The 23646-nt window shown below is 43.3% G+C and overlaps 1 protein-coding gene across 14 annotated transcripts in view; it reads right to left on the bottom strand.

Moving 5' to 3' along the window:
- Nucleotides 1-21727, bottom strand: part of KLHL20 (kelch like family member 20) — a 29135-nt gene extending 7408 nt beyond the window's left edge. For 6 of the 14 annotated variants that reach the window (XR_015259156.1, XM_086753063.1, XM_086753052.1 and 3 more), the window contains exons 1-8: nucleotides 11997-12599; nucleotides 7509-7667; nucleotides 6252-6346; nucleotides 4936-5051; nucleotides 4378-4561; nucleotides 2647-2790; nucleotides 2312-2445; nucleotides 1488-1696 (exon numbers count right to left, since the gene is read on the bottom strand). Coding sequence is in view for 12 of the 14 variants with exons in the window: in XM_086753063.1 (XP_086609189.1) it covers nucleotides 1488-1696; nucleotides 2312-2445; nucleotides 2647-2790; nucleotides 4378-4561; nucleotides 4936-5051; nucleotides 6252-6346; nucleotides 7509-7667; nucleotides 11997-12599 (1644 nt within the window). In the remaining 2 variants the exon portion in view is untranslated. Of the gene's footprint in view, nucleotides 1-1487; nucleotides 1798-2311; nucleotides 2446-2646; nucleotides 2791-4377; nucleotides 4562-4935; nucleotides 5052-6251; nucleotides 6347-7508; nucleotides 7668-11996; nucleotides 12600-19506; nucleotides 19568-21349; nucleotides 21585-21611 lie in introns of those variants that run through there. The other 8 variants (XM_086753054.1, XM_086753065.1, XR_015259157.1 and 5 more) reach the window with 7 other exon arrangements.
- Between the last annotated feature and the right edge of the window lie 1919 nt (nucleotides 21728-23646).

The following is a 23646-nucleotide window of genomic DNA, read 5'->3' on the forward strand; positions in this document are numbered from 1 at the left end:
AAGGTTTTTTTGGAAGGGGGATAAGGACAAATAAAATAGTCTTAAAACAATGAGACATGAAAAGTTAAATATATATCTCAAAATAGAGAATCTCTTAAAGGAAAAGCAGAAGGTTCCCCTTATTACCAGCTACAGAAACTAGAACTGCTTCCATAATAGATACATAAGTACCTAAAGCCCTCATCAGCCAAAACTTACTATGTCCTGGACTGAAATTCTTCACCAAGTGTGACACGCATGCACCAGAATATCTACCAGCCTACATACTGGAATGCTTGCTTAAACTAGGAAAACCATATGTAAGTGGCTGGACCGCTCCTCTTTGGCTAGGGCTTGGACCATCTGTAAGCCACTTGGCCGCCAGCCTTTCTATTTTGTCTTTCTGCTGAAGCACAAAATCACTGAAATCTCAAACAGTTCCGTGGTTTAGGACGATTGCTTCCAGAGAAAACATCTCGTGGCATAACAGAAAAAAAAAGATGACAAGAACACAAGGTAAAATGGTCCTTGTTTTGGCTTTGAGGAAGTTAGAAAAGTTGCAGACACAGATGCATCTGTTTAGCAGTTTCTACAGAAAGCAAGTATACAAGAAGCTCATAAACAGTCAATGCCTAATCAGTACCTAAAAAGAAGAATGCTGGACAGTGTACTCTATGCTTTGAGGATGGAAATAAACACATACTCTCTGCCTCGAAAACCAGTAGTTGCTTCAAATTCATACTTGCCTCACCAGTCACTGAAACACTAACATAGATAGAATTAATCCACTCTTGACTATATAATCCAGTATCCAATGATAAATATTCATATTTGCATCTGCCCAAACACAATGACTACTTAAAACACTATGTTAATCTTTTCTTCACATGTCTACAGAAAGCAGGAAGAGCAGCAGTTGATGAGAACTTTTGTCACTCCCCATGCTCATAGGATTTGGTGAACAGAGGCAATATTCCAAGTGAAAGCCCAGAAACCCCTCAAGACAATGAAAAGACTTTGCTGGAAGTTTGTATCTAAACACATGCTTGCCCAGATTTCCAGCTCTTCTGGGCAAGTAGGTACATTCACCTCCTAATTCATCCAAAGTGCACTGCAGGATGACACCCAGGTATTAATTTTGATTCTGTTCTCTAACAGTATCTCATGCCAAGTATGGCTACTTCACCAGGTAAAAAACTAAAGAACTCCTCTGTTTCAGGCCTAAGTAGTTGACTTCATATAATGGACCAAAAATATTAAAACAGACCCTCAAATGACTCAATTTCACCACCCTCAGGCATGTTAAACAGCTGTCTATGGCGTAACATGACTAGCACTTTATCCTCTAGTCTTGCTGAAGAGCTTTGACTTTCTGCAAGCCTTTCCCCTCATAGAAGAGGGGTGAAGGCACAGAGGAAGCAAGAGGGAAACCTCTCAAGACGACACTACCCCGTGCTCTCACCACGTGATTATGTACCGGATAAGCAAGCAAACCAAGCTAAACTCACTCCACTTCGGCGAGATGTCATGGCCACAACAGGAGACCACTGGTTGGTTCGAGGGTTGTATCTCTCGGCACTACTGAGCTCTGTCGTATCATCTCTGCCTCCTACAGCATATATCATGTCCTGGTATACCGCACAGCCCAGATGCTTCCTCCTTGTCCCCATGGGTGCAATTGTGTGCCAGCGGTTCTCCTGGGGATTGTAGCGTTCCACTGCAGAGGAAATGATACTTCTTTGGACAACAGGGTTGGCAGGCAGTGGGGGTTACCATTTTTGAACCTGCATCCAAAGTATTGCTCCAACTGTAAAGATGCTACAATTTCCAGACACCAAAAATATGATGAACCAGTTTTTTATCTCTCATCCTAATGCTTTTCTTCTATAGAACGCTTGCTATTATTTCTTCTGTCTCTAGCCCTACGCAGTCAATCACATTCAGCATCTTGGGAGCTAGCAAGCTACAAACTGCCCGCATTACCATCTTGCGGTATCTTTACCTTTGGCACCTTCCCTCCTACAGCAGAAAATGGCTGCTGCAAGAAAAAAGATGTGCTTGCAACTGTTATGCAAATGATCAAAGTACTGTATTGAGGACACACTGTCAAATGCAGCACTGTGAAAGAAAAAAAACAAAACAACACATAACCAGGTAACAGGGGCTCACAAACCTGGGGAGTGAATTACTGTATGGCAAAAATCATGTTTAAAGAAGAAAAAAAAACACTGCAAACTGATCACTAAGATATTCATCAGCCATCTAGGGGCATTAAGGACAAACAGGATCATGACAAGTCCTGACTGCAATTAAGTTACAGCAAAAGGCATACCAGTATTGAGAGGAGAAGTTCCATCAGAGCCTCCCACAGCATAGAGGAAGCCCCCTAGCACAGCCACTGCAACTCCTAGGCGCCTGGTGCTCATGGAAGCCACTCGAGTCCATTTGTTTTCTTTGGGATCATACCTGGCAAAAGAATAAACACCGAAGATGTCAACACTTCACTAAGGGACAGGAAGACTGACCTTATTCTGTCCAAACAAAAGTCCCCATAAGATTTGTACAGTACTTACCTCCTCATCTGCATCAAGTGCACGTTCTAGGAGACCCTCTCCTCCTTGTGCCTGCCTTTTTTTTTTTTTTTTTTTTTTTCAAATTAAAAAATACCTTTCCACAATGTTGAGACAAGAGACACCATCCTGGCCACCCACAGCATAGAGGTAGCCTCCAAGAACTGCCACTCCAACACTGGTCCTGCAGGTGCTGGTGGGGGCCACATCACTGCTCCACTGGTTGGTCTTTGGATCATACCTAGAAAAACACACCAAAGAGCACAAATTGCTTGTTTAGGTATGCTTCAGACTCCTCCACGCTTGGGAACTACTAAGGCAGTGAAACTTGCCTTAAACTGAAACCTTGACCTTAAACTGCAACACAGCTATTTGCAAGATGGATAAAACCCCTGAAGCGATGTAATACATCCAATGCATGTCGTTCCAGGGATGTTCAAACTGCAGCTTGGGATGATTCAAACTGAAGATCAAAGGTTCAGGTTCATAAGAGAGCAAGTTACTGGGAAGTGGCTGACATGTGGTAACTTGCATCTACGCAAAGAGCAGCAGCTAGAGTTACTCTGCTCTGTGTTCTCTGCAGTTCACAAAAGAACTCAGCCAGCACCGAGATCTGCACTTCAAGATAAAAGATGAAGAAACCAGATGGACTTGGGAATCCAAGAGACAAGGATATACAGTGCATAGCAGAAAAGTGCAGGCTGAGAGAGTTGGGGCTGCTCAGCCTGGAGAACAGGAGGCTACGGGGAGACCGTATAGCGGTCTTCCAGTACCTCAAGGGGGCCTACGGTAAAGATAGGAAGAGACTGTTCAGTAGGGCCTGTTATGACAGGATGAGGGGTAATGGTTTTAAAATAGAGGGAGGTAGATTTAGATTGGATATTAGGAAAAATTTTTTTACACTGAGGGTGATAGAACACTGGAACAGGTTGCCCAGAGAGGTTGTTGATGCCCCATCCCTGGAAATGTTCAAGGCCAGGCTGGATGAGGCTCTGAGCAACCTGATCTGGTCGGGGATGTCCCTGCTCCTTGCAGGGCGGTTGGACTAGATGACCTTTGAAAGTCCCTTCTAACCCAAACCGTTCTATGATTCTATGACATGGAAGACATAAGGCTAGGGTCATACTTTGGGAAGCTGGGAGTATGTAAGGAGACATGTGGGAAGTAGGGGAGGCTCGAGGAGAAAGGAGATATTTGTACAGCTCATTGGATTTGTTTTAAAGCCAAGATTTAGAGTATTAGGAGTGTCTGAGTCATGTGACTTTTAGGCATAGGGATTGCCACATGCAGCTCCCAGAAACAGGAAAGTTTGTTTGAGGTAAGTCTTTCACAGGTCTAAACTGACCTATTTTCCTTCTTCTAAGTGCCAAGGTTCCTTAATTCTCTAGTTACCACCCCACCATAAAATTCCAGGATCTTTCCCTCAACATCTAAGAAATGCTTACGGTAACCTCACCTTCCTCAACAATGCCAAAACCAAACCAGCAATTGCAAATTAAGTTAACCAGGATCATCACTCCTCCCGCCAATTACACCCAGACCCATCTCTTACACACACCTTACTTATACCAGAGGCTACATCTTGGCTCATTAAGCTGGGGATAACATGACCCAAGCTGCTATGCATGAAGTCCTAGTTCAGCAGTAAACCAATACAATATTGAACGGGTATGCAAGGGAGGAGGAAATGTAGATAACATGTAATATAAATTTCACATTTTCAGCAGAACAAGAACATAGCTGGCAAAATGAACTCGTTTTTAAGAGCCTCACCCAGGTTTATATATTCGGAGTTTACATTTTGCACATTGGCCTTATGGAGACCTACCTTTCTACACTGTTAAGATAAGAGGAACCATCATGGCCTCCCACAGCATAGAGGAGGTCATCCAGAACACTGACTCCAACACCACAGCGTCTTTTGCTCATGGAAGCCACCATCCGCCACTCATTGGTTTGAGGGTCGTAGCGCTCAACACTGGAAATTGCATCCCCGCTACACCAGCCCCCCACTGTAGGAACCAAACACAGGAAATAACATTGTATTAACACACTGAGCTCACGTGCTGTATGTGTGCCTGGTACAAATAATCCCTCTGGACTTTGTCCGCCCTAACCCAGTAGCCCCATCTCCGAGTTACTCATTCTGAGGATTATAATTAGAAGACAGAACATGATTTTTCAAGAGGATTAGTGTACGTTTGGAAGTACTGTGGCATTCGTATCACCAAGGAAACCACACAAAGTGTAAGTTAACTCAAATGTCTAAATATTAATGCACAGGTCACTTCTGAAATATGTTGTTAAGGCTAGCCTTTCAGATGCACTATCACCAGAAAACCCAGACTTGAACCTCCTGACCTAAGCCAGCAGGAGCTATGCATACCTGCAAAGAGCACTTCTCCACAGCGGATGGGTTTGCGCGGTCTAGTTCTTGGTCCTTGCATCAGTGGCCGCTCTTGGGGCAACAGCAGATAATTTTTAGCTTCGTCAACTAGATCCCTGTGCAAGACAGGAAAATATGAATCCCCAAAGTTCACCCGATACTTTCTCCTGAGGCTGGTATCAATCAAAATCAATGGCAAGAGCAGCCAGCACTAGTCATGCACTTCAGATATTGACAAACCACATAAGTGCATGAATAGCTCTAGTTAAAACATACACTGTCACCTAAATACTCATCAGCTGTTTACAAGTCATTTACATAGTGACAGTATCCATATTCGGCCAGAGTTAAGCATAGATATTGCTTGCTATAAAAACTGATAAAAAATTGTGACAAGAGATTTGTCAGGCTTACTATGCAGAAAAAAAAAAAAAAATCCAGACTACCTCAAGCTAAAACTTAACAATCAGTTGTTTTGCCTAGGAACAAAAACAGGAGTTGAGAAGCACACAAATACATAATACACACACATGACCAACAGATGGAGATAGTACCCTTCTGATGAATATTTTCTCCATCAGCTCTGGCCAGCTGACACTGTCCATCCATTCATGACTTGCCACCTGGACTAATCCTAATATTCCAAACCCTTGAATAAAACAAAAAAAAGAAAAAAAAAGTCCTCCTTCCCTCTACAAATGTGGAATTCCCCCACTATGAATGCTTATTCAGGAAGATAACAGTTTAGCCTATCCCCTGAAATTTTAAATTAAGCACAAGAAAAATTGCTTGCTCTATAGAGGATACATAGCTTGGCAGAACTAGGAACACGAGACTCATGCTTTAAGAGAAGCAAATGACAGGTTCCCTGCACTGGCATTGTGGGAAATAGCAGACTAATCCCAGAATCCGATTCAGTTATCAAAGTGGAGACTTTTCACATAAAAAAAACTACTTTAAGTCCTAATGAGATCATGGATGCCACGGAAGTGCTAAGCTGTAGTGAAAGGCCATGACTAGAGAAACAAAAAAGGTGAAAGGGAAAACACTGAAGGGTATTTTACCAACACTTAAACTGTGCACTCAAAGTTTACCATTTAACTGAAAATCTGAAAGAAAAAACACCTCTAGGGCACATTATTGACTATTATGCAAATAGTAAACACTTTCTTGCATGTCTTCTCCCAGTTGCAAAAGAGGAAATTGTGAGATATCACTCATTCACCACTGACAAATCAGTAGTTTTAGAGAACAAATGCAAATAAGGCACCCAAATACAACAAAATCCAATTCCGTAAATCAGCAAGGAGATTTACCGGCATTCCTCATCGCTTTTAATAAGCGGATCAGAGCCCACTGTACCCACAAGAAACTTGGGACTCAGCAGTGGTAGACGGACATGCTGCAGGACCTAAAACACAAAACAACATATATTGTAAGCCACATACACCCACAGAGATGTGAGAAGCCAAATGGAAAACAAGAGTGGCTAAAGTGTTGTGATAAAGAGTTAATAATTCCTCTGGCAAACGTGCATGGCCATTTACACATCCAAACTCTGGCATTTTACTTGAATGCAGTTCATCTTACAGCACTTTTGCCTTTTCAGTATATCAGTTTAGATACTCAGCAGAAAACCAGCCTTTGAAAAAGGGCAATCCACCCAGATCTACTAACAGCTCAAAACAAGGTCACAATTGAAAAGAAAACTACAGATGTCAATACATCTGCCTGAAACACTAGTTTAGTTACTTTTATCAACCATTAAGGTCTCTTAAATGTGACTGGTATTGTTCAGTAACCAAACAATAACATGCCTTTCACAACAGCTTAGAATTCAGAGGTGTAAGCAGGCATAGATAGAGTGGCCTAAAAAAAGCACACAGTTAAACGGGCATTAAGAGCTACCTTGAGAACAACAGGGTTTGGGTTTTGGTTTTATTTTTTTGTTTGGTGTTTTTGAAACTATTTTCAAAAGCTTTCCACTAACTAAAGTTGCATTAACATCTGTTTCCAAAGGAGAAACACTAAGGCAGGCAGACTCTCACCTCTTTTGATCAGAAAGCCTGAGACTTCAGAGGCTTTCCAGCTGACAGCTTTGTCAGAATGGGTGCTTCTCTGTGAAATGGCTTGGCTTAGATGAAGCATCGTATTTCAGCAAAATCATTCTGACAAGCTCCAGTAGAAGATCGTGAGGACTGAGGCATAAATCAAACAGCAGAGCTCAAAGATGCATCGCAAACGAAGACAAGCTTTTTCTTATTCACTATGTTTTTTATACAACACTCAAAGCAATGCAGGCAGGTTTGTCTGGACAGACTACTAGAATGATCTAGTTTGGCAAGTCCTACCTGGGAACAATTCAACAAAGGCCCTGCTGAAGGCTCTAGCCACTGCACCTTCCAGTCTAGATGAAGGGAAAGTGCTAGCCATCTAACAGGTGGAAGTCAGAGAGAATTACTGTGGCTTTGTACGCATTCAGAACTCTGACACCACTGTGGCACCACCGTACCAGCCCTCATTACTCTTCCCCTGGATAAGGCAGTCTCAAATGTTACTGTGCTCAAGATTACCTGTGGCAGCTGGGGTCTTCTTTCCTGAATGCTGTATTTCACCCAGGCCATCACCGCGTTGAACACCTGCTCTTCACTGCGAACATTTAACTCATCACTGGATATAATGTCTATGAGCTGATTGGCAGGGAGCAGCATGAACTCCTCGCTCTCCATTACCTGGTTAAACAGAAAGGGAAGGAAAAGAAAAAGGTAAGGACAATGGCCAAAGCACCAGAGCCCTTCACCACTCCAGCACTTCAGTGGAACTCCAAAGTGGATACAGTCCACTTGAATTAGTGTCTAACGGACTGATCCAGTAAAGTGCCAAATACCCACCGGTTTTGACATCAACACATGTGAAGTGTTTGCTGCACAGAGCAGACTGCAGTCTCTAGCAACGCAACACAGACACCTTTAGATGGGGATGCAAGTGAAAGGGAATTTTACACAAAGTATTTTTGTAGGACACTTTTAAAGGGTCAAACCACAGAACATACTGATCAGGTTCCAAAATTTACGAAAAACAAAGCCTTTCTTTAAAATCAGGCTCCTTGTTTCCATGTCTAATATATAAAGCAGATATAAAAATGTTGTATAGGTGATAAATATGTGACTGAAAAGCAGTTCAGGAACAGAGAGGCTCTATTCACAAGAAATCCAAAACAGATCACAAAAATAAGACTCTCAGAAACAAGTTACCAGAGGCATTGTAAAGAACATGGAAGTCTTCTTGAATGCCAATTTGTGGCAGAACAGAAAATATTTCAGGAGAGGGAAATGGACTCATTTGATCCTGCCTCTTTTATTTGCTCTAAATATATACATAGAGTATGCACCAGTCCAGATGCACTTAAGAGGGAATCAGAGCTTCCTAAGGCCCTAAAGATGGATCTCTGGTGAAATTCAAGCCACTGACAATCTGCAAACATGTTAATTCCTTCAGCACTCAAGATAGTGCCTGGTTTCTCAGGAGGCTTTGGCTGCCACTGAAATATTGCTCACACCACACACCACAAGCGAGTCAGCCTGCAACCACCTGGAGAGGTTATAGAGCTCACGCACAACCATGTCTTCTGTATAGATATCAGGTGCATGGGAAAGATGCAAGAATAAAAATAAAGAGAACTGCAGAAATGGTTTGATTGATAATTGCCACCTTGACTTCCCTACAAGCACTCCCAGTCTGTAGCTTGGAATCGGAGAGGTTCAGTGACAGAAAATAACTGAATATTGGCTTGTCCTCATGATTTGCGACCACATGAGAATTCAATTATTTTACGGTTTGCAGCATAAATTAAAGAAAAATACACTCTTTGACACAATCATCTCAATAGCAGTTAGCTGTGCAGTCCTTATAATTACTTACAGAAATTACTTAAGAGCACTGAACGAATATGCAAAAACTGCCCAGTTACTGACAACGGAAAATATTGTTAAAAAAGAACACAACAGACAGTGAGAGCAGTTACCAGACTTGGTTCTTGGATCCTGTGGGCTTTCAGGGGCAGTAAGAGCCAGAACATGGTCAGCCCACACACTTCTTCAGCCTTAGAAAAAGAACTGGGTTGGTCATTAACAATCTTTATCAGCATTTTTCCATAGTCTCTTTCTCTAGATCTCCATAGACCAGCTTATGTCTAAACTTTACTCTCCCAGTTTGTAAGTGCAGCCACAGATTCTGAAAACAGAGGCTCTGGAAATTTATAAGTTAAGGATAGTCACCCAGACTCTCCCTTCCACATTCAGAAAACCCAGTTGCATCGATGGCCTCACAAAACTCCAAGCACTGGAAGCACTTCTGCAAACAAAGTTATTACTACTATGCGACTTGTTAGTTTACATACTAAACCAAATAATTATTTCAAATGCTTTGGCTTATTTTGGCTTAATTACCAGGACACTAATAATTATCTGGCTAGTATTAATGGTCTATTTGATTGACTTGCTTACTGAACAGGAATTGGATGGGCTTCATTTCCTCTCCAGTGTTCATGTGTATTAATGCTTTCATAAACAGACAGAATAAATGTCAGAGTATACAATATGGAGTGCAATCTTTGTCTGTTGATGCAAAGTACAAGTTGTTCATCCTTAAGAATATTTTTCCCTTCACACAGATGTCAGAGACCAAACAGAAAAATATGAAGGCTGTTCTTGTACATCGGAGTTGTTAATAGAGCCATTTCACATTACATGCACAAGATTCACTAGAGGTTTTAGGCAACAATTTAAACTGAGGGGAACGGAAAACTTGGAAAAACATTTTACCAAGAAGTTAATGATGTAATGCAGCAATACACATAAAAACTAATAGAATCAGAGGTTAGCACAGCAGAGGACATGAAGCTATTCAGACTGCATTCAGAGTAACTGCATGGGTTGGCCCAGTGCCTAGTGCTTAACATTTCACATTGCCATTCAGGAAATTCCCATCCCAGTTTCTTTTTGCCAGCTTGGAAGAATGACGATACAGCCTCTGCAGTGAAAGACGTAATTTTTTTATCACTTTTCAACCTCCACAGTGAAGGATGATTACGTAGCTAAGTGGTTGGCTTCCATCAGGGATTACCAATCCACTCTCCAGATAGGAAATAACAGCAGAACAGAATACAATCCCAACAAGCAGCACCATTGTCTGCAGAGAAACAGTGGAAGCAAAATAAGTGATCATTAAGGTTGAAGAGCTGCAAAAATCCCAGGGCACTGAACAGGACACCAAAACCTGCCCAGGCCAAAGAAATAGTGCTCTAATCGAAGCAATTGTTTTCCAGAGGCCATGATTCAGTGAAGACAATTATACTTTGCATCCTCTTTGAGGGGGCGAGTGTTATCTTGAGTCAAAAACTTTTGTCTTTGTATACTTTAACAGGGGTAAAGACAACAGGAAGCTGTCTTCAAGGGGACTGCAAAAGTGAAGAACCCAACAGCAGGCAGCTCTTAGAAGCCAGCTGCATGTATTAATGCTAAAACATTTTAAAACAAAATTGTCATGCTGGTAAAAAGTTATTTAGGGGCTTGTAAGCATGCCCTACTTATGTAATAATGAGAAGAGCATAGATCCAACCATTAAAACAACCAAGTACTGAAAACAAACAACCATCTGGTTACCATCTTGCTCCCAAAAAAAACACAAAAGAAAAGAAATACAGAGCACATTAAATGGCCAGCTAAAATGCAGAGCTTTTGGGAAATCATCAAGTCCTACAAAAAATAAGCTCTCATCTTAAACAACAAATTATATTTTCTAATCTTTATGGTTAGGCAAGATATATTTAATTGCAACTTTTAGAGTAAACTGATGTCATGTATCTACAGCTAGGTACCAAACATTGTCTTCAATGTGTCTAACAGTCAAGTTCAATTGTGCTTGCTTCTGCTCATAACTGTCTCAAGAACTACCTGACTGAAATTAATACAATTCCAATCTATTGCCTGCAGGGAAAAAAAAAAAAGTTAGCAAGCTGCAATCAATCACAGCTCTTACATACTGCCACTTCTCTGGGGAAACGAAATTAGCATCAGGACTCAATAGTGGAGTTACCCCCTCAGGAAAGGATCTACCTGTGAAGCAGGTGGAAAGAGGAGATTTCTCCGCAGCAGGCTACCTGTTCCAAAGGATGGAAGAAGAGTTTCTGGAAAAGGCAAGAGAAATCTCTCTAGCAGGGGAACAGACCTGCATGCTGAGCACACTCCTAGAGAGTAGCTGCTTCCAAAACATATGCAAATTCTTGCCCTTCCTACCAGGGTTCAGGAAAGACATCGCTTAAAAGTGCTGAGCTCCTTTCTGCATCTGGGTGTAACAGTTAAGTAAAGACCCACTCTTCTCAGACTGTTGCTCATAGAACCCTTAATTATTGCGCTGATCCTTCCCTGAACCAGTTGCTGGCATTTTTTTTCCCCCCAAAAAGCATCTAGGCAGAATTAACAAAGGAAGAGAGACTTGAGTTCATAAAGGTCAGCTACAAAATTACACATTCGAATTACTTTCAAACAACTTCTGCTGAATAATAGATGCAAAACCCCAGCTCTGCCACAGTAAGGGAGTAGAAGATTCCACTGAGGCAGCTGCACACTCCTCCATACGCCCGCTTTTCCAATCCCCAAACTCAACGTCAATTTTTTTGGGTTCTACTGATGTATTGTCCTTACCTTAACACCCATCTCCCCTCCAATCATGTAGAATCCAGAACATTTCAGAGAGTCACACCATCATGCAGCCTTGCCAGATAAAATACCAAACCATGTCTGTGACCTTGCCTTCCACATAGCACTTGCCACACAACTCTAAGAAGAAATGCTGCAGATCATATACAAACCACCAGTGCAACACAGTCCTGCAAGTACCTCTTCCCTCATTCTTCCCCAACTAGCAGCTGGCACCCATTGCTATTAGGGCACGCAGCAGATGTAAAGGCAGGATTTGGAAAGAAGCACAAAATGAGAGTTGCCCAGGCTCTCACAGGTTCACAGGTTTTACACCATGATTCCACCACACTAGCTTCTTACCTCCTGGAAGTTATGCTGTGTGAACTTGTCAGCAATCCTCAGCAGTTCACGGCACGAGTGAGTGTCAGCAAAAGCTCGGATGCCCAGGCAATTGGAAGGGTCCAACTGCCTCTTAAGGAACTCACAGCAGGCTTCCTGGATCTCGGCCAGCTGGAGAAGGCAAGCAGCTGGCAACAAGGTCTGGACATTTCCCTCTTCCACAGTGATTTGAGAAGTGTAGGCAAAGTCAATTAGCAGTTCCATGGCCCTTTCATCGATATCTCTGATCACAACTTCTGTCTGCCGAGACTCTGCCAGCTCTCCAGTGAACATGGCTCGGAAGTAGGGGCTGCAGGCCGACAGAATCACCCTGTGGGCATAGATCTTCTTAGCGCCAACTACTAGCACCACATCGCACAACTCCCGGTGCTTCCGGAGAAGATTGATGACTTCCAAAGTTTGTCGAGGGTGCTTGTCAGAGATGTAGGGCATGCGAGCAGGCTGCGGCACCCCTTCTGGCAGTTTGTTGGGATCTCCAAGTGTGCAACGGCTAGTCACGTCCATTCCGGTCTCTCCTGGTCGAGTACTGGTACACCTGCAGAGGAAGCCGTAAGATAGGACCATCATCAACTAATCTACCACCAACTGTCAGCCAAAGCTCTAGGACTCGCCCAGATTATGAGCACAAAACCCACAGTGCCTGTAGCTCCATGCTCGAACGTGGAAACAGGCACATCATCACGTGAAAGAGTAATCTGTCTCAAACTAAAGTGTACCTAGAAGTAAACAAATGCCAGCTTGCCACAGGCTTATATTTATATCTATTTTTAAGATGCTTTCTATGACACACCGCTGTAATATCCAACTACAAATACATATTTACTAACGGAAACTCAAAATATCCTTGTGTGGTGAAGAAGTATTAGCCCCATTTCACAGAGTGACTCAGCAGAGAAGACTAGCTGACTTGCCCACTGTCACTTGAGTTTTCTTTGACACAGCTGGAGATGGATTCCCACTGCAAAGAATACCAGCTGCATAATTTAACCAAACTTCCCTGTTCTTCTACATACATTTTTGATAGGGTGGCTCATCGCTGTGATACCTGAACACACTAAACTGTCACACAGACTTCAGTAACTTAAAATGGTCTGCAGCCTACCATGAGTATCTTTCAGGTTCACAGAATATCCATTTAATCATCATCTCTTCAGTTATTTTTTAATTATGGAGCCTTCTGACTCAATCCACCTTCCCTGACACGTTTCAAATGAAGGTTAATCTTTCCCAAGAATGGCAGAGTAAAAATTGCAGAAGGCAATCAGGATTATCAGACCAATCAAGAAAAAGTCAAAACAAGACTATCAGCCTACCAAAAAAGGAAGAAAGTAAAGCCAAGATGGTAACTTTAGAGATGAGGAACCACTTGAGAATACATAAACTAAGTTTCTGGCACGGAGCAGGAAAAAACATACTATCCTCCCAGCATCACATGCAATGTTTTATCTATCTGATGTCCTTCTTTACAAAAGTTCAGGTACCTTTCCTTTATCCCTCATATCCCTGAGGGGATGTCAGCTCTGCCACGGCTGAAGTGCAATACCCCTCTGCACGGCAGCAGGGCAATGGTGACACCCTACATGCGACTAACTCAAGAGAAATGCAGTATTGCCCCAAGTCCTTCTGCATGGATGAACCAAGATGACACATCTCATACTTCACTTTGCAGAGATCCCTGCCCACACCCCAGGCTTTGCATCATGACTGAAATCCGTGCTAAACAAGAAAAATTAAACCTAACTATTTTCAGCAATGAGACTAAGTAAGCACATCAGTGCACACTAACAGCACCATAGACATAACTGAGATGTCATTTTGCGTGTCTGGAGTATATTCGAATTTCTGCCACATATATGAACAATTATTAAAAAGATGCATCAGCACCCAGTGACATATCAATACTATGAAAATAAAAAAAATATAGGAAACTATTGCCTCTTCCAAACTTCAAAGGAAAACCATCACTTAGAGCAATTAAAGCATACTGACCAAAACATCAGAATACTGATGGTTATGAATTATCCAGTGAGTGCACTGGCTGTTGGAGATATACTGAAAGACCTAAAACATCTTATTCATTACCAGCTTCTCTGGTACACTGGCATTTGAGAGCTGCCACTACCTCACTTTGTTCATACTAAGAGTTAAAAAGAAATCTAACTTCACTTTGCCATTGCTCAATGTATTTTGCAGCATGCTTGAAGGAAAGAATTAAAAAAATAACTCACATCTTTTCCTCTCATTATTATGTCAAATGCACTTGCTAACCACAGGGAAACCAGTCTCTCTGCAGCAGTTCAAATTATTCACTTGCATCTTAGACTGTTTTCCCATTCCCCCCACACGCTCTCCTTGATCATCATATTCACATGTTTCAGACCATTACCTCTTCCTCATATCTTAGTTACACAGATCCAGCTGGGTCTCCCCTCTGGGTTTTGCTGCTTGCTCCTGTTCAGCCTCTGCACCCTAAATGCCTTGGGTTTTTTTATCCCTACTCCATCTTTTTTAAATCCATCACCGTTCTTTTCTGACACCTCTGACAAATCCTTCTGCTCTCACTCTCCTCCACCCACTCTTGTCCCTCACAACCCGAATTCACCTTGTGGGGTTTGACAACCATTTTCAAAGCTCTGCCAAATTCCTCATGAACAATGCAGCTAAGCTCTCCTCACAGCAGCATACGCAAACTAAGTTTAATGGTACCCCTCAAAAACCCCAAGAAACCTTGGCTAAGGATTAATTTACCTAACTGGCTTACTTTCATAGTCCTTAGCAGCTAACACTAGAGGGTAAGTAATTTAATCCCTCTACCAAGAGATGGAGAAAGGTGGTGACAAAAATGCTGCTGTAAAGCCTAGCTCTTGCTAAGCAAGCCAAATGGATTTTATTGTGCATTAGTGTTTTCAAGCTGTGTCAAACCAACTCCTCAGAGAAAAAAGAAAGAATAAGAGTCCTATTAAGACACATGCTACTGTAATAATTTTGGACAGTTTGTCTTGACCAGTCTGTCAGTCACAGCATCAAAGCACAGAGCAAGTATTCTTCAAATAAAAACCCACTTGCACTACACATCATAAAGGACGTCCAGGACAGGACCTCCTTTTGGAAAGCTGAACCTCTCTGTTACACCTGTAGGCTTTCGTCAAAGACGATCCCCACTAAAAACATCCCTAAAGTAGATCTCAAAGAGCTTTTTAGACTAGCACAGATTCTAACTACAAAAAGCTTAAATAAAGGCTATGCTGCCACAAGGAGTACAGCGTACCTTGTCAATCCCACCACCCAAGACTCTGCTGACACAGAGCAATGGGGTGGACCAGCTTACGCCACGTAAATAGCTGGCCAGCTTTAGCCAGTAGTCCTAATCCTTCCTAACCAGGACAGAATAGGATTTTTCTGCCCAAATTAGACTCTGCTATTAATTTAGTCTTCAAATTAACGAACCAAAGAAGAGTTTGGTTAGTAAGAACTGGAAGTGTTCCTGCATTGGTCCCATCAGCATTTATCTGAGTGCCTGCATTGTATCCAGCCTCCTTCCTCCAGGAGAGGAAGTGCTGGTTAATCATTAAAGAAAACTGAATGGATGGGAAAAAAGAGTAACAATCAAATTAGCACTACTGATTCATCCATAACTTATCTCCAAGTACCACAGAAGCTAGTGATCAATGGGCTTGGGAATTTCCATACTGGATCAAACCAGATGCTTGATGTTAAGCACTGTGGGTTGCTGCTATATGCAGGCATAGAAGTGTGAATTAGAAGGACACTGTCTGATGGTATGTGTCTCCATGAGGATAATAATTTAACTGCATTATGTGTGCATTATGCATATGTATGCATAGAGAATGAAATGATGAGTCAGTAGCTTAGAGGTGTGAAAGACTGACGGCAGCACTTGATTCTCACATGGCAGGCTAGCTGCCTTCCCCCCCACAAAGCTAAGAGCTGCTCCTGAACTCTCAGGTGATTAAGAAGGATTGAAAATCGGAGAGGAAATATGTATGCAAGGATAAAAGATTCACACTCAGCTATGCAGATATTCTGGGATTAGCTTCCATCAAAACGCAGGGCTGGGGAAATCAGCAAATACAATGGGATTAAGAAAGGGCTGACAAAGGATCAGTTTTTGTAGCACACTGCTGAAAAGGTATAAATGAGTGTTACAGACTGCCCAAGTTCTAAGTCAGCTAAATAAACAGGCTGCTCTGCCTCCATTGTATTCAGCTATGCCAGTTCCTAAAATTTTATTCATGAACACAGGCATCTATGAGACATCCACCCTTAGAGCTTTTAGGAGCTTCTTCCAAAGTTTTTTTAAAAATACCCACTAACAATACATATCTAAGAAAAATACTCTCCTATATTGTCACGGAGCTCCTTAACTTTCAACTCAGAGTGGCCTGCATTGTTTGGTTTAAAATAATGTATTTTAGCAGGAGGTTAAAAGCAACTCTTAACACAGTTCAGCAGAAAACGATAGGCTGACCTAAGGCCTATGAACCAGAAGAACTCTCAGGCTGAAAACATTGATTGAAATCCAGAATCATACACTGCTCTAGTGGATTTCAGTAGCAATGGATTTTAGTAGCGAATGAAGATAACAAACCAAACCAGTAGCAATTTCTGTCAATGTCTCACTTTGAAGTTAATGCACATACAAAGAAAACATTTCCTATACTCATTAGAGAACTGCTAGAACAAAGGCCTTTTAGTTGGCTCAGTCAAGAGTGATTCCTTCAGCAACAGAAGCTACCACCACAACACTGACCACTAAGTAAATGGAAATGCTTTATTGTGGCAATCAGTACTCTAGGAATTAGTTAGCTAGAAGTCTAATTATTAGTAAAAACGCCACTGATTCCTTTTCTTACCTAGACAGCAAGGTTTAGGTGTATGTTCCCAATGAGGCTGAGTTATGCAAGCAAGCAGACAAACTGTAATATTTTATGCAAGGAACTGGTGCGTACGTCCCTATTTACATTGTTTAGTTTGATTTTCACTGACTGAGCCCAGAAAACTCAGCTTCACCAAGAATTAGGATCAGATCTGCTCTGCCCTCCTTGCTTGGGTACTGTGGGACTGTGGCCTTCACTGGACAGATCCTCTCTGCCTTGTTTTTACCTTCAGCTAAACAATGTGCTTCTCTTGCTGCTCCCTGATAATGAGAAAAAATAGCCTGCCCTAAATATCACTTTATTTCTAATGCAAGATAAATCCTGTTTATCAATGCATTTTCTCTATTATAATCTTTACAGGAACAGCTGCAATGCCTTTTCTGTTCAAATTGTACTTCCCATGCTCTGAATGCTGTACACATTTGATACCAACTCACCATGTTTACTAATACAGTTCTGACCAAGTTTCACTCCCCTCTTCTTGCAGGATCTAACAAGACTCTTACATGTGGTATGAAATGGCTGCAGAGCCCTGAGTAAAAGGATAAAAGGAAGTGTGCTGCCATCTGCTTAGCTGGACTTCATAGGGAGATTTGTGAGCCTGAAATCCCATCAGGAACCTTTTGTCATTTTCTGCTAAGACACTCAGTAGAATAACAAACAGAAATTTTAACAATCCACACAGAGGTCCTTAAAACATGCGAGAAGATTCAAGAACTGAAGTCCACAGCTCACAACAGAGCCGTGCTTGTCAGGCCAGATTGTAGCAATACAACACATCCAGGCACAGAGATCAGCTGAAAGCTTAGCTCAAAAGTAAAGTCATGTAAATACGTCAAAGGTGTTATCCAAGCTCTACCCTGGCCTGCCAGAGAGGGAGGGTAAGCAAAAGGTACTAAAAGGTCTGGTCTGCATCCATTATACAATTTTGGGTTTGATTTTTTTTTTTTTTATTAAAGCTTGAAGTGCCAGGATCAGCACCACAACAGAAAACCTCTACTTCTTCAGCCCCTTGCTGTTGCTCATCACTAAAGCTACCCAGTCTGAGTGGCAGACAGAACTTCCACGATAGCAAGTCCAAGGCCACAAACCCACAAAAGATATACGAACTTCAGCACTTTAATTCTCTGCCTAAATGTGACATGCAGAAAACAGCAGACATAAAAATAAATTTAGAATCTCAGATTTTCCATTAGGAACACACAAAAAAATAAAGTAGAGAGAAAACTAGAACACAAGCCAAGCTAGTCATTAATTGCAAAAACAGTTTGATAAATGGAGTACAACGTAAGACCTGAAAAGCTGTGGTTTTACATCAGTTAAGATTTAAACAGTTTCCATTGTAGAAAAAGATGGAAAAGTGCTCGTCTGTTACTTAATCAGTCTTGGAGAAAAAGGAATGCACTGTAAAAGTCACATACAGCTCCTCATTTTTTAAACCATCTTTTCTTTTTTTATCTTGGCAAAAATACTGAACAATACATAACCCCTGTGATGCCCATATCACGTCCCAAGGTTTACTCATTAGCTTAACTGAAGCAGTGGCACAGTCTTTTTTTGTTGCGCTTGAGGGGTTCATTTAATTAAACAACACAGTGTCACTCTTCAAGGGTTTAAAGGACTATTTATTTCTTACCTCCTTACAAAGAACCCAGGCTAGTGGTTTCTGCAAATGCTGTAGCTAGAAATGCTCTACGTATTCATATACGGTTAAAATTCCTTCCCTTCTCTTACATGCCCGTTTACATAATTATCCATAATAAAAGTTTCCCTACTTTCAACATCCTAAAGAGTGCAGACAGATGAAGCAATTTGCATGAGTTCTCTGTATTTCATTTAGTACTTCAGGAAATTTTGCTTCCATATAGCCCATATCACATACAGAATTATATCTGCTCTTAAGTTTTGTCATGGGATTGCCATCGGATAGTGAAAAGCAACTAGAACTAGCAGACAATCCTGTCTGCCAACCTGTCATCGTGATGATTTACTATGACAATTTTTTCTCTATGTAACAGATAATATTTCTGACATAACCACAGCAAGAACTCCCCTGAATAAAACTTCAGCTGTATCTTCAGCTCATTAGAACTGAGGCAGCTGGCATCTGTAATTAGAAAAGGAAATCTCCGTTTCACCCAAGACTTCAACTCAAAGGGACTAAATTCCTTTAGTTAAGGAAAAAATAATGCCCCTTAGAAATCAAGTTTAAATTTATTCTCACACAGTTTTTCACACAATTTGAATATCTAAGTAATTAAATACTGGATTTTAAATATGATAGTAAATGGGGGAAGTAGGGAGGGAGGGAGGATGGAGAATTATGATAACTTGTCTTCCGTACTGTTCCTAAGAGCACAGTCATTTAAAGACATCTGGTATTGTAAATATCGCAAACTAAATAAATTCAAGTAAGGACTAAAGATTAATGCTTTATATTCTCCCTAGCAAAGTCTTTAAAAGAAAAAACAAACACAACAAAACCCCCACAATTTATGGCCTAGGCACTTATGAAACCCACTCACTTGATTTATCGTATTTGGATAAGAGGACAATTGTTTTCCAGATCTTACCTGCGCATTGGCTTTCCGTCCATGCACCGTGAAGAGAAATCTTCACCCTATGCTTCAAGACCTGATCCAAAAGGGGAAAAAAAAAAACAACAACAAAAAAGGGTGATATTCTGAAGCAAAAGAACCTTCATTCCCCTCTTCAGTCTGGCTCTAGGACAACAGAACTGACCACATCCATGTGCTAATATGCCTTCAAGCTCTTATCTAGCTATAAAATTCACAGTCTAGATTAACGATGTCTGGATTGCAGAGAATAACGCAGAAGAAAATATAATCATCATTAAAAGTAATTTCATCGCAGCTGCATAATGGTTCTTTAGGCAAATGGAACACACAGATCATAAAGTCAGTAAACTGTCTGCCTCCCCGAATGCTTAAAATTGTTCTTCCAAAGGAAAAAATATCTCAAGTCACGGGTGCTCGCTCTCACTCCTCGCTCAGAGCCACGAGGAACCTCTCCCTCGTACATTTACCAGAGATTTAAGGCAGGCTGGCACCTAATAAACAGCACAGCGCTGTTCAACAGCTACACTGCAGAGCCCGAATCTGATAGAAGATAAAACTTGTGTCTGGAAATTGAAGATAACTCTGTGCCTCAGAGGTAAGAGAGATGCTAATAATGGTACTACATCTGCAAAGATTAATGATGGTGCCTGACGCTCACTACACTTCCACTCCAAATACTCATTTTCTGAAAGGAATAACAGTTGCAAACTGCACAGGCCTTCCATATTCAACCACTAACTTCTAACTCTAATGTAGATTAACCCTTTTTACAAGGGCATCACTCATCCCGATTTCATTTTTAATGACTGTTAAATTAGGAATAAATGTATTAAATCATTACTTAAAGCAGGAAGCCTAACTTTTTGTAAACATATCAGAAGAACAGAAGGGTGTTCTGCTTCCACGTTGATATTCATAGACTTCTTCCCATCCAGAAATGGAGTGAGAAAACGAAAACTAGTGAAACTATAGAAAAAGCAATGACAGAATGAGACTGAGTAACTCTTAAAATAAACAGAAGTAGCATTTAAAATAGAAAAACTTGATTTAGGAAGAATAAAATCATTTTTGGAAGATTGAGATTGTCAGATTGGAGCCTGCATCCAACAAGAACAAAGTATTTTTGGCACAATTTAAATTAAACTACAAAATGACTATGGCTTTATCCGGCTATGTGAACGAACACCTTATTTGACATGCAACATTCTCCAGGTACATTATCGCAGGAACAGAAACACAGCGGTTTGCCAGTTAACGAAGAATAAGCTCAGACTTGCTGTCCTCCACACCTGCAGATTACTCGGGTTGATACTTCCCTGCAAATAAAGCAAGCTAATTCCTCCCGGTTAGGGCATCGGTCCCCAGTTTACACCCGAGCTACGACTGCCCGGCCTCTTCCCGAGAAGACCGGGCTACCGGTCCTCTCATCGGCGGCACAGGGAGGAACCGGGGGGAGCCCCGGGGGCACAGCAGCATCTCCACAGCTGCCCCCGTGCAAGGACGCAGGCGAGAGCCGTGCAGAGCGCCTTGCACATGCTAGGAAACGTGGACGACGCTATTCTTAGACCCCTTGATTGCATCAGCTTTAATCCCCTTAAAACCCACATGAAAAGTCGCAGGAAAAAAAAAAATGCATATCTTGGCCCAGGGTTCTCGATTTAACGTCCTCCGCGGAGCAGGAACGGAGTGCAACGACGGTTTTCCCAGCGAAACACGGCCCTGGCTCTGGAGCACCCGCAGGTTCCCGGGGCGCGGGGGCTGCTCCTCCACCACCGCTCCCCTCCCGCCCCCTTCCCTCCCGCAGACCCCACGCCGGCAGCCCAGGCCGCCAACCGACCGAAAGCGGCGGGGAAGGGGCGCGGACCCCCGACCCGCAGGAGACTGAGCCGAGCCGAGGGGCCGGCTACGCTTCCCCCAAGGCCGCCGCCCCCCAACCGGTCCCGGGAGCGGAGGGTCCAGGCCGCGCTAGGCAGGGCAGCGCGCCCGAGCCGACACCGCACCGGCGGGGGCAGCGGGGACCCCCGGCGCGGCCACCCGCAGCCCCGAGAAGCCGCCGCTCCCCCTGCCCGACGGCGCAGGACGACCCGCAGCGCCCTCACTCACTGACTGACTGACTGACTGACGCCTGGCAAGGGGTCCACCGCCGAGCCGCGGTCCCGCAGCAGCCGAGCCGAGCTGACCCCGCCGGTCCCCTCCTCAACGGCAGGAAACGGCCCGGCCCCGCGCCACGCTCTCGCCAACCGCCGCCGCCGCACGCCTGGCCGCGCCCGCCCCTTCCGCCCCGCCCCGCCCCGCCCTCCCGCGGCGGCAGCAGCAGCAGCAGAGGCAGCGACGCTGCTCCCGCCCCAGGGCCGGCTTCGGGCACGGCCGGGCGCCGCGTGCTCCGGCCTGCGGCCTGTCCCGAGAGATGGCCCTGTCCCGGGAGGGCCCGTGTCAGCCGGGCTGTCCTGGAGGGCCGGGTGCGCCTGTCCTCCTCAGTAGAACCTCACTGCTGGAGAGGTTCTTCCTCCTCTCCGCCCAGCCGGGACGGGCCAGCCGCCTGTCAGACATAGGGGAAGCTTCTAGCACCTTCTCACAGAAGCCACTCCTCTACCGAAACATTGCCACGCAAACTAAATCCAATCTGAACCTCCCCGGGTGCAACTTGAGGCAGTTTCCTCTCAAATGTGAAGTTATGAGCGTGCTCCTGATCTAGACAGGTGTGCCAGCGCTCGTTTCGCGTGGCTCGCTCACTGGGTTTGGTTGGTAAATCTGCTAACGGCCTTGTGTTGCCAGCCGGCCCCTCGGCTCGGCTCAGTCTCCTGCGGGTCGGGGGTCCGCGCCCCTTCCCCGAGGCTTTCGGTCGGTTGGCGGCCTGGGCTGCCGGCGTGGGGTCTGCGGGAGGGAAGGGGGCGGGAGGGGAGCAGTGGTGGAGGAGCAGCCCCCGCGCCCCGGGGAACCTGCGGGTGCTCCCTGGGATTGGATTAGTCCGTTGGTCTTGCAGGGCACTCACTCAACTTCTGGGTCAGGCCAAAACAATTAAGACCTGACACCATTCAGGATTTTAATTGTCAGGGTTTAGTTCTTCAATTTGCAAAAACGGTCTGTCTGAGCACTTGTGGGAAGAGGATTTCCACAGGTAGGCCCTGACCTATCTGCAGAAAAACTAATTTCCTGTCCCCACAGCGCCCTTCCCAAAAGATCTCAAATGAGGGGACATATCAGGAGTGTCCCGAGGACTAAGTTTATCACCTTGGACTCTGGCTCAGTACAGTGTTACAACAGCCACTTGTAAGGAAAATTCAAGGGTCTAGGTCTAAATCTTCTGCCTCTGTCACAAATAGACACTCTTCCTGCTCTATCACACTGAAGTCAGTACAATCATTCAACAATTGATTCCCCAGGTTGTTTGTGATATGTTATCTGATTTTTTTTCAGATCATCTCTATTAAAATAATGAACTGTAGTGGTATCCCGTCTCTGCCATCTCTCAGGCCCCTCTGGCCGATTCCAAATGTCTCAATCCCAGTCCTATCATACATAGCTGTGCAGATTTTTATAGGGTCTGGATTGCTACCTTGTAATAGCATCTCACGGTGTTTTCTTGCTTTCTCTAAAGCCTGTGGGCACTAATTGTTTTTCAAGATGTGCCCTCTTCCCAGACTGGCTGCCAGTCTTTCATTTAGCTTTACTTCTCAATCCTTTGTTGAAAATTCATTCTTCTGCTTTTTAATTTCTTCTTCTAACTCCTCAGCCCATTCGTTCTCAATTTTCGTTCTCATATTACAGCTAACAGCCAGCACAGCCCTTCCTTCCCTCTGTCTTACTTTATTTTGCACAAACCCTTCCAATTACTGAATTCATTCCATATGGCTTTCAGATCAAGGCTTATTGCCCTTAGTCACTCCTCATCCCACTGCGGATCTTGCCATCTATTTTCCATAAAACCCTTCTGCAACAGATAACATTTATCAGGGGAATCGGATGTCATACTAACCCAAGGATCCTGCTTACTACGCCAATTAATTCTGTCACCCAGCACTACAGGGACAGACAAATTTGTTGCAGATCCTCGGTTGAGCAGTGACACAAGAAATTGTTACAACCAAAACTTTATTTTAACCTGGACCCTCTGCAGATTGGGTCCTTTTACAA

The sequence above is a fragment of the Chlamydotis macqueenii genome, chromosome 8 (genome assembly GCF_036417535.1).
Source record: "Chlamydotis macqueenii isolate bChlMac1 chromosome 8, bChlMac1.mat, whole genome shotgun sequence".
Classification (NCBI taxonomy): Eukaryota; Metazoa; Chordata; class Aves; order Otidiformes; family Otididae; genus Chlamydotis; species Chlamydotis macqueenii.